Raw genomic sequence first — 13,463 nt, 5'->3', positions numbered from 1 at the left:
CAATTCATTCCAAAGTCAAACGTTTTTGAGACTTGACATTGTTTATTTACTTCCGTAAGCATGTCTCGTCAACTTGTACTTTTCAACATTAGCTTTTCTTTTTTAGTTACAGTTGTGGCTCTTCTGCCTTTATTAGGTGCTCTTCTTTGTATCATTTTATCGCTTTTATTTAACTTTAGAGAATCTACTTGGACGCATTGTCGCGTGAGTATGCTAAATTAACTTTTATCATATGTGAATGCACCTTTTTACCGAATTTCCTCGAAATAATTTAGTGATTTTTTTTATACCTCTGATATTCTATACTACTGCACATCAAAGGCAGATACTATAGCACATCAAAGGCATTCCCTCATGGTATTCTAGCTTTATAGCCAATTAATGTGTGAGGACAGAATCTGTATTTGCAAAATACACTGCAACTTATTATTGCATGTATCATTACTGTTAATATGTTTGGGTCGAAAATCATATTTTTTGAAACAATAAAATGAGGAACATGTTAATTCTTCCAGTTTTGTTGATATGTTCATGATATAAATCATAAAATGTCCTAAATTAAAATCTGTTTTGTACAATTTACAAATAACAGTATTCATCAGGTTGGGAACACTTCCCCTGTAGCGAGATATTCTCGCTAAAACGCGATTATCCCTCTTTAGCGAGAGAGTAAACATTACCATAAACAGGTGTTTTTGGCATCTTTATTGAAAATAATGGCAAATCCCGTGCAATGCCAAATATGTGCGACACATACACACTCAACATGACGTGAATCGTTTCTATGAAATTGACAACATAGTCAAGAAATTGCATATCAAAGTTGCTGCGTAAGAGGGAAGCAGTCTGAAATCCACACACCGTGAGTGTTTTTGTTTTGATTAATATATATGCAGAAGTATCAGACATTTTAGCACTTTTTCTTCTTTTCACGTAAAACACAAAGAGATGTACTCCACGAGTGTTTTTCTCGGTTGTACGGGATACAGTTATTCTCGTTAGAAAGGGATAATCATGTTTTAAGGAGAATATCTCGCTACAGGGTAAGTGTTTACAACCTGTTCATATGTAAATTACATTTGCTAGGTGGTCTTCACCCTTTTTTTCTGAATCAAAAAATTCCCTACTTTCAACTCAGTTGCCCTAGGATATGGAAACAAATCTGTTTCATTTTCCCCAACCATTATTACATGAAATAGAGTTACATCCCTTAATGATATTTTATAAAACTATTACACCTACTATGGGTTCCGTTAAGTACATTATTTTCAGAATGTGTTGGTGATCTGTTTTATTTCTTCAAATTAATACTTTTGGATGCAGACCCTGTTGAATACCACATGGTGACCATTCGTGAGAATCTTCCATAATTTTAACCTCAAGGTGTTGGTCTACAGTTTTTTACTTTGTATTTACATTGTTACTGGAACCCCTGCATACCAAATGGTATCCACCATACTGAACTGCGCTGTACATTATGGCCACCCCCTAATCCCAAACTTCAAGGACTACCTAGCGAAATAATGAGTGAATCATCCAAGCCTACGCATCAGTAACCACAAAAAAAAAGATTCCGCATTTCAACTTACTCCGACTCGAACATAGATTATCCGGAAACTCTAGGTAAAACCCAATACAGAACACCATCGGAAATCTACAACTACGCCAATTCCAGGCAGATCTTCCAGGATTTTAAAAATATCTGAAGAAAATGTAGCCACACAATACTGACTAGCCACAATTCCTACCTCAATGTAACACAAAAAAGGAACGACCCAAGTTTTAGATGTATAAATTCTACCCTTGAAAAAAAGAGCATGGAAAACTTCATAAATTCCACCACAATGATACAACAACCATCACTTATTGTACGAGTACCAAAGAGACATAACGAAACAAAGTATATGGTGGAGATATATGATACTTCTTTCTTTTGGACGAGTAGTAGCAGGGACCTACATGCCTTCATGCCTCATCTGAACGAATTCCATTGTACCATCAAGCTTCACTTATTTAAAAATTTTCAACAGAAGAAATCAACTTTATTGATACTTCAATGCGTCACAACCTAACACGTCACAGTTAAAAAACGTCTTAATCTGCTTCAAACAACACAGAACTGTATCATTTCACAGACTATTAACACATTCTATAATATGAATTTCTTGTTTGTAAATGCACTGTTTATATCTGTTATATAAAAACTTGAGAAACAATGTATAATTATATTGTATGTACATCTGTATTTGCATTGTTAAGCAACTCTGCATAATGTACACATCTCCACAATTTTTATTGTTTTAGCAATGTCAGCCGCATATTTTACTTCAGTAAATTCATTTCATGTATTATAATTGTTCTGAAGATGACTGCCCTAAGGTTGAAACTGGTCAACCAAATAAAATTAACGCTGCATTCTCATGATGTGTTGGTGATCTGTTTTATTTCTTCAAGTTCATTTCCAGAATAGTCAGTATAATAAAAAAAACCTTCTGTGTAAGAGGTACATTTAAAAGAATTTTGAATGCCTAGGTGGGACAGGTGGACTTACAGTCCATGAGGAAGATGAAAGAATGTTTAAAAGTGTCTTCTTTGTGTATGTAAATGTACGAAATACAAAATACTATCGAAAGAAATGTTTTACTAAAATGGAAACATAAAAACAATGTCATATTTGCAACTAATGTCCTAAGATATGATATGTACGAGCAGCAAAATGCTTTGATGTAATAATTAAGAATTCCATATATTAAAATTACTTCCTGAATACTTATCATTTACTTAGTTTGTGTATCAATCAAATTTGGGTGATAAAACTGGGTATGAGAAACTTGCTGAGCACAATCACTTCTGCAGTGATGGGTATAATTGTCCCACTCCTACATGTAAACAAATTGTTCCGTGCCTTACTATGTACGAGAATTCTCTAAAGGGAAATAACTTGGACATTTCTTGAAACTTGTGTATTTGGTCTGGCTCTCACAATAAATTATGAAGGATACTAATAAAACAGAAGTCTCAGGAAGAAACGCATTCAAAAGATAATATATCTGGCATTGACTATTACAATAATGTAGAACAGGAAAATGGAAACCAGCAATTTTGATATGGAATACAATGAAATGCTTTTATATCTAGATAATTTATTTTTTTATTCTGATGCGATATTTTTGTCAAGACTAATACCCTTTCTGTGATTTTTACTAAGTTTTCATTCTGTTTCAGGTATCTAATTACTTACCATCCATAAGCTCAGCAATTGGAGGATATGCTCCACAAAAGTATATATGGAGGATATGCATAGCTCTTCATGCTGCACCAAGACTACTATTTGCTTTCTCATATTTTGGTTATTACACAAGCTTCCATGTTGGAAAGTACAGCACACTATATAAGCATCTTGCAAGACTCTGTGTTTTCTTGCATGTAGTGGAGATTTCTGCTTTAGTTACTCTTACCTATGTGTCCTCTACTGATAATTATGGTAAGCTAAAAATAATATATCACATGAAAATACATGTTAGTAATTGTACATATTTGTGACTACAGTAAAACACATTTATAAGGAACCCCCAGAGCCGGCGAAAAACAGTTCGCTATAACCAAACTTCGTTATACAGTAAAACACAGTTATAGGGAAGGAGGGCTGGCGAAAAACAGTTTGCTATAACCAAACTTCATTATACAGTAAAACACAGTTATAGGGAACCTCCAGGGCTGGCGAAAAACAGTTCGCTATGACCAAACTTTGTCATATCCAATAAAATTTTCATTAAGAGCTACATATGTATGAGATTGATCACTGTTTGTTATTTTCACCTTTTCATTTTCCTTTCATGGGAGAATAGATATTGCTTCGCAATAAGCATGAATTCATCATTAGCGTGTTTGTTATAAGTGTGTTTTACTGAACTTAAATACCTAAAGCTTACTCCAGTGTTCGAAATTAACCATAGACAGAATGACACTGGTCTATGCCAATTGTAATTAAGATACACCAAATTGCCTAGGCTGATTTTCCAGATTTAAAGCATTATAGTTATCCCAAAGGACCTTACATGGTCAGTCGACGCCTGATAAATGTTATGATGATAGGAGGATATTGCTAAGGAAATGGAAAGAAAATATGCTTTCTAGTACATCAGAAGTGAATGAACATTTTTTTTTTGTGATAATCCTTTTCAATGTTGCGGTCTATGCCAATTCGATGAGGTCTATGTCATCTTGTTTTGGCATAGACCTGCGGTGTATCCAATTTCGAACACTGTTACTGACCAACGTTTATATTATACATGAACCAAGTTATTGACCAGTCATCTGTCCATTTCTACATTATTTATCCATTTTGAAAATATGTCTGAATTTAAAGCTCCACTCTGAAATTTATAAACAATTTGAATTGTATTCAGCATTTTGGTTTTGGATCTATATATTAAGAAGTTGAGTGGATTTGGTCACCATAAAGAGTTTAGTGTTTAATAAATGTATTTTACGACCAAATTCTTTGAATGCTAGTATAGTATATTGTACCAGCGGTTTCAGATGGACTTGTATGGTTTGCAAGATATATGTATAGTGTTCTTGGGTATACAGCAGAGAAATTATGGGCCTGTAATTCTTTCTATTTCAGCTGTGCACGAGAACATGTTTATTGCCTTCATGGTGTGTTCCGAAATTTACATGTTATTATCATGCATTCTTTATAAATGGGGTCACATAAGTAATGGACGTGTCATGACAAAAACAGTACGTATAAATTTTCTTGTATAGTAATATGTGTATTTGAAAGACCTTCTTTCACCAGAATAGTAAAATTACACATCACCAAGAAAACACACCAATTTCTTTTAATATCATGTTTATGTTTTAATTAAGATTTTTATGCCCTCATAATCAGAGATTTGAGGGCATATAATTTTTGGTCAGTCTGTGTGCCTGTGTTTTTCCACAAAAACTTTAACTTTTGCCATAACTTTTAAATGGATGTGTATTTCTTGTGACAAGACCTTTCTTTTGGTATTAAAATATTTGATCTTGACCTTGGAGTTTAACCTACTTTTGAAAAACTTTAATCTTGGCCATAACGTTTGAATGGTTGGTGATATGGCTTTCATATTTCACATGTCTATTCCTTTTGACAAGACCTTTCTCTGGGTAGCAAGCTTTTTTACCTCATCAATTTGGGGGGTCACCTACTTTTAATATGAAAAACTTTAACCTTGGCCACAACTTTTGAATAGGTAGTGCTAGGCTTTCATATTTCACATCAATTAATTTTCCTTGTGATAAAACCTTTCTTTTATTTGATGGATTGATTGGTGTTTTCCGCCACACTCAACAATTTTTCAGTTATTTGGTGGCGCCCAGTTTTTATTGGTGGAAGAGAGAACCCAGATGCAATGTACCTGGGAAGAGACCACCGACCTTCCAAAAGTAAACTGGGAAACTTTCTCACTTACCGGCGCAAGCGGGATTTGAACCCGCGCCGACCAGAGGTGAGAGACCGTGTGATATTGAGCGCAATGCTCTAACCACCCAGCCACGGAGGCCCCCTTTCTTTTATTTAATGAGGATTGCAAACATCCCTAGGACTAGGAATATATACACAAAGCATAAAAAACAGAAAAGAACAAAACATACAATACAATATACATATTGCATTGAAAACTGAAATATGGAAAATTTTGACCTTGTATCTACATGTATATAACACATCTTGGTAATACTTGCATCAGAATCTGGCAGTTTTTTCTATTTATACCAAAGAAGCTAAACACCTTTCTTAGGTTACAAAATTCCTTTGCTGTCATACATGGTTATCAGTGTTTCACAAACACATCTTGTTCATATAATGTTGTTCTCACAAGAGAAGTCCATGCACCAGTATTTTGCAACAACTTTAAACATGATTAACAAAAAATGAAAAGGGCAACTCTGCAATCACAAAATCTTTCTCAACAAAGTGATTTTACAATATAGACATATATCTGTGTTTGTTTCAATAATGAATACTTTTGATCTTTTCATTTTTTTCTCACTAGGAACTCATGTCCTACCAGTACAAAAAAAGACTTTTTGTCTTCAATGTTATCATGTTTTTGACAGCGGTTTACATGTTTTTCCGCCATGAGTGGTACTGCGAAACTGGAGGTGAGGTTTTTCATATGTTAAAATAAAAGAAATATAATATAAACTAAAACTATCCTGAAGTAGTAGGGACTGAATTATTCATTCATAAATCTATTTTACTGCTTTTACTTGTTTGTACCATTTTGCAATAAGTGCACTTTTTCAGGATTATTCCAATGCTTCTATCAGTTATCAGAGTGTGTACATATGATGTCGCCATCTGACGTCTAGCATATACCAGATCATTAAAGCAAATACTTGTATAAATTGTTCAAATGAAGAAGAAGGTTGTATGTGGACTAGTTCTGAATATTCAGTGTGTATGCATCTCCATTTCTTTTTCAGTGTACTCCATATTTGCACTATGCGAATACCTAGTAGTATTTTCCAATATAGCATTCCACTACACTGCCAAGTACGACTTCACAGATCAGCAGATGTCATTAGCTGGAGGGGAGAACGAGGAAAGTCATAAAGAAATGTAAGCCCCGCCTTCAACCCAAAGACTGTTTCGGTAATTACTGACGAATTGATACCTTCAATATGTGTGCAAGATTGTAGAAGTCTGGCAATATAAAAAGTATGTCCCCACATAATGGTTTGTAATGCAGTTTACAACACGAAGAAATATTTACAAAGTTTGTGTAGAAAAATTCCAAGTAATACATGTAATATATACTACAATACTATGATAAAGTATTTTATATTGAGAAGAGCATGTAGTGACTGCAAATTGTCACCAAAATTTCTAAAATCAGGTCATTAGGTCATATCATTCCCGAATTTTATTACTTTCTTTGGATACGATTAAGTACACTGTACATTTGTATGTTGTAATGTTCTGGTTCCACCAAACCTAAATCATTTCAATTGTTGCCAATCATGAAGATCTTGGGTGACATTCCAGGCATTATGCGAATCCTCCGAACATCCAGGCATTACACTAGTCTGACTATATAACCAGACAGCCACCATCAGTATCACTGAATAGTAATAGTCAGAGGGCTGGCTTTAGTCAGACTGGGTAATTGCATATATACATACGAATCTCAATATTGATATGCATATTTCATGTGAATTTCATACTTCTCTAGTATTCTTATGTGAAAAGTTCGCATGAAATTCAGAATTATGTGTCAGAGTCACTTTTCCTTGTGCATATCTAAAAGCACTCCAACAAGCATATGAATGAACACACAAACCTATATAAAAGATTATTTCCATGTTAGAGTTAAAAAAAGAGAGAAAGATCTGAAGCAATTTCCACATCCTACTGCTAATGTATTTTCAATTTCATAGCTTCATGACTGCATTGGGGTCAATAATTATTTCACAAGTAAAGTGCTAAATATTATTTCAAATTCATTTTTATACGCCCGTCATTAGATGGGACGTTTTATGTTATGGCACTGTCTGTCCGTCTGGTTGGCTGGCTGGTCGTCCGTCTGTCCAGGGTCATGTTTCCCGGACTTTTTTCCGTAACGGATGCGTGTACAACTTTAAAATTTGGTCACAATATCTCCCTTAAGAATTGTAAGACTGAGTTTGCATTTCAGCTGGATTAGTCCATCCTTGACCTACTTTAGGGCTATCAGTAGGTCAAACACTTTTCAGGACTTTTTTTCGTTAGATACAGATATTGCCCTGATATTTAGTCAAAGGCTTCCTGTCAGAGGAATACAAATTCAGTTTGCATTTCAGCTGGATTGGTCCATCATTGACCTACTTTTGGACTAAAAATAAGTCAGACAGTTTTCCAGGCTTTTTTTCATTATGGATACAGATACAGTATTGCCCTGATATTTAGTCAAAAGCTTCCTTTCGAAGGAAGACAAGTGCAGTTAACATTTCAGCTAGATTGGTGCACTATGACCTACAGTACTTCAGGGGTAGAAGTAGGTCAGACAGTTTTCCAGATTTTTTTTTGGTATGGTCACAGGTATTGCTCTGAAATTTAGTCACAACCTCCCTTTCTAAGAAATACATAATCAGTTCACATTTCAACTTAATTGGTGTACCATGATCAACTATAGTGCTAAAAGTAGATCAAATGGTTTCCTGGACTTTTTATCATCATAGATAGATATTGCACCGACATTTTGTTTCAACCTCAATCTCAGAGAAATACATAATCAGTTCACATGTCAGATGGATTGGTGCACCATGACCCACTTTAGGGCTTTTCTATTCAGAATGTGTGTTGTATCAATTCAGAGTGCACAATATGCTTCCAGGTCGAATTTCACTGTCCGACGGACGTATATTGTACCGTTTGCTGTACTCTTGTTCTTTTATGTAAAGTTGTCTTTCTTTCTTCCTTTTCTGACCAAGCCATTTTGTACTTACAGGCTACTATCATGCCATTCAGTGTGACTGATGAGTGTGTCAAGTGACCAGCACACTTGACCAGATGCTTCTGTAACTGGTAATGAACAGTGTGAATTCACATATCAGCGCTGTGTTGCATGTGTACCAGTAGTTTAGTTCTATTGAGATCAAATGAATGTAAATATCACTCAATGAATGTTTCATTTACTTCACGAAGAACTGTTATTAGAGATACACAATATATTTTGTCATGTATTACAGTATTAATGATGTGTTAAAATCAGTGTAAGGCTCATCGACCTCATAAAGATCAACCTTGTAATAGTTGTGAGATGACGAATGCTTAATAAAGAGTGCCAAAATGTGTTGTTTAACTGGAATTTTAACAAATAATTGAACAGAAAAAAAGGGCAATGGGTCATAGCACTCACCTGCCCTTGGATAATACCGTATTTAAGTGGAATTTAGAAGAACCCCATTGGAAATAAGCTATATGGCTTTCATGGGTTATCCTTGGCATAGGCATATACATTAATTTACTCACTGTGCTCTTAAAGTCAAATAGCTGTTAAAATTTACCTTTTTATTTTATGTATTTAACATCAACTTTTGTTTTAACTATGTGTTCCTCTGTGATCAGGGCCGTAAATTAACCTTCAATTTGGAGGAGGCAGGAAATTAGGCGGGGGTCTGGGGGCCGCCAGACGCTGAGCACATTTTGTGCACACTGAACACGTTTCGTGCAAAATCCTTGATTCTAGGGCCTTCTAAGATGTTACTTGACTAACTCATTCTAAAAGAAAGATTTGGAATGCTTTTTAAGGGAGGTATCATGTTCTTAGTTATTGGAAACAACATAAATTCTAATGAACTTTAAATTTTAATTTTTTTTGGCTCAAAAGTTGGAGGAGGCAGCTGCCTCCTCCGCCTCCATGTAATTTACGGCCCTGGTGATATTGTCTTGTATTTATATTGTATATGTGCCTATTCCTAAATAAATAAACTAAACTAAAATTTTAGTGAGACACAAACTTTGCGATTTTCCCATAAAAATGGGTAATCGACTTTATAATTCCAAGAAAGATAACTATTACCTACAATACTTAATAAATTGTTAGCGATATTTAATTTCAGCGATCTCAACACCCTCGCTAATAATGCCAAAATTGAATCCTCGCTAAAAAAAAATTACTTATACAGTATGATGTATTTAAATACACTGCACACATGTGATAGAGGTAGTAGACTTTGAAGCACTTAAACAAACTAAACTGTGCACTACTGGAAAGAACAAGAAAAATTTGGACTTCAAAATTTCGTTCAATATGACGGGGGTTAGAGATCAAACCAAATCTGAGTGTCGTAAAGAAATTTGAAGATGCTCTTCCTGTAAAATGATTGAATATGATTTTGTAAAGTTAGTTTATGTTAACACGAAAAATCATACTCCCACATGGATACCCTGAGAATCTCTCATAAACGGACGTTTAAAACAACTGAGTATGGGCATGTCGCTCAAACTACAGGTTCTAACTTGTATCAACGTTTTTCCTTGTATCAACACTTATCGTATTCCCCATCCTCACAACGTCAGGATCCTGAGTACATTCGTGCCCGTGTCAGGGGTCACGAAAGGACTCCGGACTCCTGGGATGGGACCATTCAGTTGTGAAGCGACCGCCATGACTGCTAGACTACAACAAACGGTTGAAGTGTAGATTCTCCACAGTGTGAAATACAACCGATGTTTACTTATGTAGATAACGTCATTAACGATCGAGTTGAATTGATTCCCGTCAGTGACCTCATAGGTGAAGAGATCAATCGCGGATACAGAGGGGAGAGGAGGGACTCCCTCTTTCGTCAGAATATTTTGTTTAAAGGGGGTAAAAATAATGCATTTTGAGGGTGGAGCACCCCCCCCCCTTGAAAACCAAAATTAATTGTAGACACCCCTCCCTTAAAAAATTCCTGGATCCGCCGCTGGAGGTGGATATCACCCCCAGCAAGTGGGGGGAGGGGGTTGAACTAGTGTTGGCAACGTACGTTTTCCGTTATTTTTTCATGCATGTATATGGGTGATCTCCCCTTTTTATTGCAGTGGAAGCTAGAGCAAGACCAATGCTTTTAATAAAATTATTTTACGTCCCATTTTCACATCAGCTTTAGGTGAAGTGCCTCTGCATGGCGCTCGAGACCTATAAATAAATAAAAATCCCCCCTCTCTCTCTCTGCTGGCAAAACGTCATTAACGCATATTTACATGTAAATTTACACATAATACCGTGTATGTGTATACTTACAACAGGGAGTGTGGTACATTTGTATGTCTATAAGTCAGCAAGTTAAACATCTTGTGTTTGATATATTATTTTTTAACTAACAGAGACTTTGTGACCGCATCACTCCAATCCTAAATAGGGAGAATTTCTAGCAGTTTATTTCTAAACAAAATACTTGTACAGTGTATCTTAATATTTTGATTAATAATGAGACGACCTTTTAACTCCATTCAAGCAAAAATTGTCAGTTAGTCTTTTAGCCATTCATACCAGTTAATTTCTCATACTGTGGATCGTAAACTTCACCTTAGTTTTCATTTGTTCTGCTTTAATCTTTCTTTCCCGCTGTATCTCTTCTGGTTGAACACTAATCCGCAGGATATCGGTACATGTACAAACTTTTACATAAATCCATCCCAAATGAGGCAAACCTTAATTACACACCGGCCTCGTTCGCTTTAGAATTTGACGCGATACATAATACATACATGTAATAAAACAGGTGTAGAACTAAATTACGAATAAAAGCAAGTACGATTTAAGAAGGCTATGTTTGGGGAAAACTGTTGAAAGAATTATTTTATCTTTTACAATGTTGTTTGTGTGTGTGGGGGGGGGGGGGGGGGGGGGGGGCTTTTATTCATTAAATATAAAATTTGAAAATTCAAGTCTTTTTCAGTATGATCATTATTGTTTTAATTATTATTTTCTGTTTTAATATTTTTCATGGTAAGTTGATGATTTTAAAATACATATGCATTAGTATGAAAAATATGAAACTGATCAAAATACCTCAATCACATCAGGCAAAACAAAATGGAGTGAGCTTTTGGAAGTTGACACTAAAGAATGGAAAATAATTCATAAAATACCCTTCAGAGTGACAAAAGATAGCAAAATACAATGGTTTCAATACAGAATTATAAACCGAATCTTGGCTACAAACTCTTTTTTATTCAAAATCAAAAAAATTGACTCAAAGTACTGCAATCATTGTCATTCTGAAGAGGAAACAATAGAACATATTCTGTGGGAATGTGATTTTTTACAATTATTCCTAGCAGAATTTGAGCATTTTTTAGAAGATAAGACTGATTTACAGATAGCTATTACAAAAAAATCTTTTATTCTTGGTTTTATTGAAAATAATAGTCTGATACAAAACACTATTGTCTTATGGCGTAAATACTATGTGTACACAGCAAGATGCACTGAGAAGTCCTTGAGTGTGCGTGCTGCAATTTCACAAATGAATTTTTTTTATGAAACTCAAAAATTTATTTCGTATAAAAATGGTAAAAAGGAAAAGTTTGATGCCCAATGGAATCGATGGAACCTTCTGTTTTCTTAACTTCTCTCTCTTCCTCTTCTTTCTTTCTCAAACCACACATACCTTCAGCTCATATGCTTTGTTTTTTGTTTTTTTCCTTCTTCTCTGGATATAATATTATTGTATATCTGATATACCGGTATGTGTACAAAAATAAAAAATTATAAAAAAAAAAAAAAATATGAAACTGTGGATGGCACCTGCTCTCTCTCTGTAATTTCTGCTATTCATGATAGGCCTAAACCTTTATTTTTGCAAAATGCTGACCTCCTCATAACATTATTGCATGCAATATTTCCGTCCCGTCTTCCGTTTTGTGTTCTGCATCCCACCGCGACACGGAACCTTCTGATGAGGTTATCTAATGCCGGACACTTGGCTAAACAGCATGTGTTTGACACGGCTCCGGGTCACAGTCCGGGATCGCGGAGCGAGAGCCCTACCATTAGACGACCATATATATATATAGAGAGAGATCATTGAAAGTATCAATATGTATGTGTGTGCGAAGTATAAAAAATAGAGAAGTATTGTTTAATAGAGAGACTGAATAACTAGACTAATTTTAAAAACTAAATTAGCATATTTTCAAAAGAGGTATTAGGTGCGTTTTACTGTTAACGTCCACTCGAGGCATCTATCAGTGGCGGATTTAGAGGGGGCGCAGCCCAGGTAAATCGCAGTATCTTGTTTCAGAAAATGTACTAAACGATAAAAGAAGCAATAATTTCTTCCACTCCCGGAGAAATAAATGACAAAATCTTTTGATTTCTTGAATTACTTTATTGGGAGAACTTTAATTTTATTTTTTTTAAAAACCCTTAAAATTTGGGTCATTTTATTAATTTTACCTTATCAAAATGATAGAAAATAGTACAAATGACTAAATAGGAGAAATATTTCAAGCCCCATAAAATCTGGATCCGCCCCTGTCTATGAACATGTAGTATAAATAAGCCAAGCGTGCATCAACATTAATAAGGCATATCTGAGATAATGTTACTTTATCAGTATTCATGACTTATCTATCCTGTAGTCTCTGTCAAGTGAACAAATACACAGGGTTCAAAGATTTTTAAATTCTAGAGTTTTAAATTTAAATAAGTACTATGACTAACGTATGCTTGTGGAATTATATGCTGTGTTTGGATTAGGACTTACATATATGGAAAACCTTAGACGTGTTAAGTGGTTGAAATTACAGTGTTGGATTCCCATCTCTTCATGGATATGACTTACCAAAACGTTATTTTCCGTCTACATTTTTCAGCGTTGAGCAAAATTGTTGCGGGACTGCCGTTCTTTGCAACTCTGTTTTGTGTCATCTGGTCAGTTTTGTTCAATTTCAAGGAATCTACTGCCACGCACTGTCGGGTAAAGTAGCTTTATGGTTA

The 13,463-nt window shown here is 35.0% G+C and overlaps 2 protein-coding genes across 4 annotated transcripts in view; both read left to right on the top strand.

Moving 5' to 3' along the window:
• Nucleotides 1-34: 34 nt before the first annotated feature.
• LOC125679118 (post-GPI attachment to proteins factor 2-like) lies at nt 35-8,823 on the top strand. Of its 2 annotated transcripts, none has more exons than XM_048918082.2 (6): nt 35-204; nt 3,226-3,484; nt 4,631-4,746; nt 6,042-6,150; nt 6,475-6,610; nt 8,478-8,823. In XM_048918082.2, exons 1-6 carry the CDS (start codon nt 61-63, stop codon nt 8,500-8,502), a joined length of 789 nt encoding a protein of 262 aa, XP_048774039.2. In that variant the 5' UTR covers nt 35-60; the 3' UTR covers nt 8,503-8,823. The 2 variants fall into 2 exon arrangements, with proteins under 2 accessions (XP_048774039.2, XP_048774040.2); XM_048918083.2 differs by having other exon boundaries at nt 36-204; nt 6,475-6,643.
• Nucleotides 8,824-13,075: 4,252 nt separating this feature from the next.
• LOC125679119 (post-GPI attachment to proteins factor 2-like) overlaps nt 13,076-13,463 on the top strand; it is a 6,194-nt gene continuing 5,806 nt past the window's right edge. The window contains exon 1 of one of the 2 annotated variants that reach the window (XM_048918084.2): nt 13,076-13,443. In XM_048918084.2, the coding sequence (XP_048774041.2) occupies nt 13,294-13,443 (150 nt within the window). In that variant the 5' untranslated portion in view covers nt 13,076-13,293. The remainder of the gene's footprint in view (nt 13,444-13,463) is intronic. The other variant, XM_048918085.2, reaches the window with a different exon arrangement.

Source organism: Ostrea edulis, chromosome 2, assembly GCF_947568905.1.
Source record: "Ostrea edulis chromosome 2, xbOstEdul1.1, whole genome shotgun sequence".
NCBI lineage: Eukaryota > Metazoa > Mollusca > Bivalvia > Ostreida > Ostreidae > Ostrea > Ostrea edulis.
Note: the sequence above shows the minus strand (reverse complement) of the source record. Positions and strands in the feature narration are given on the sequence as shown.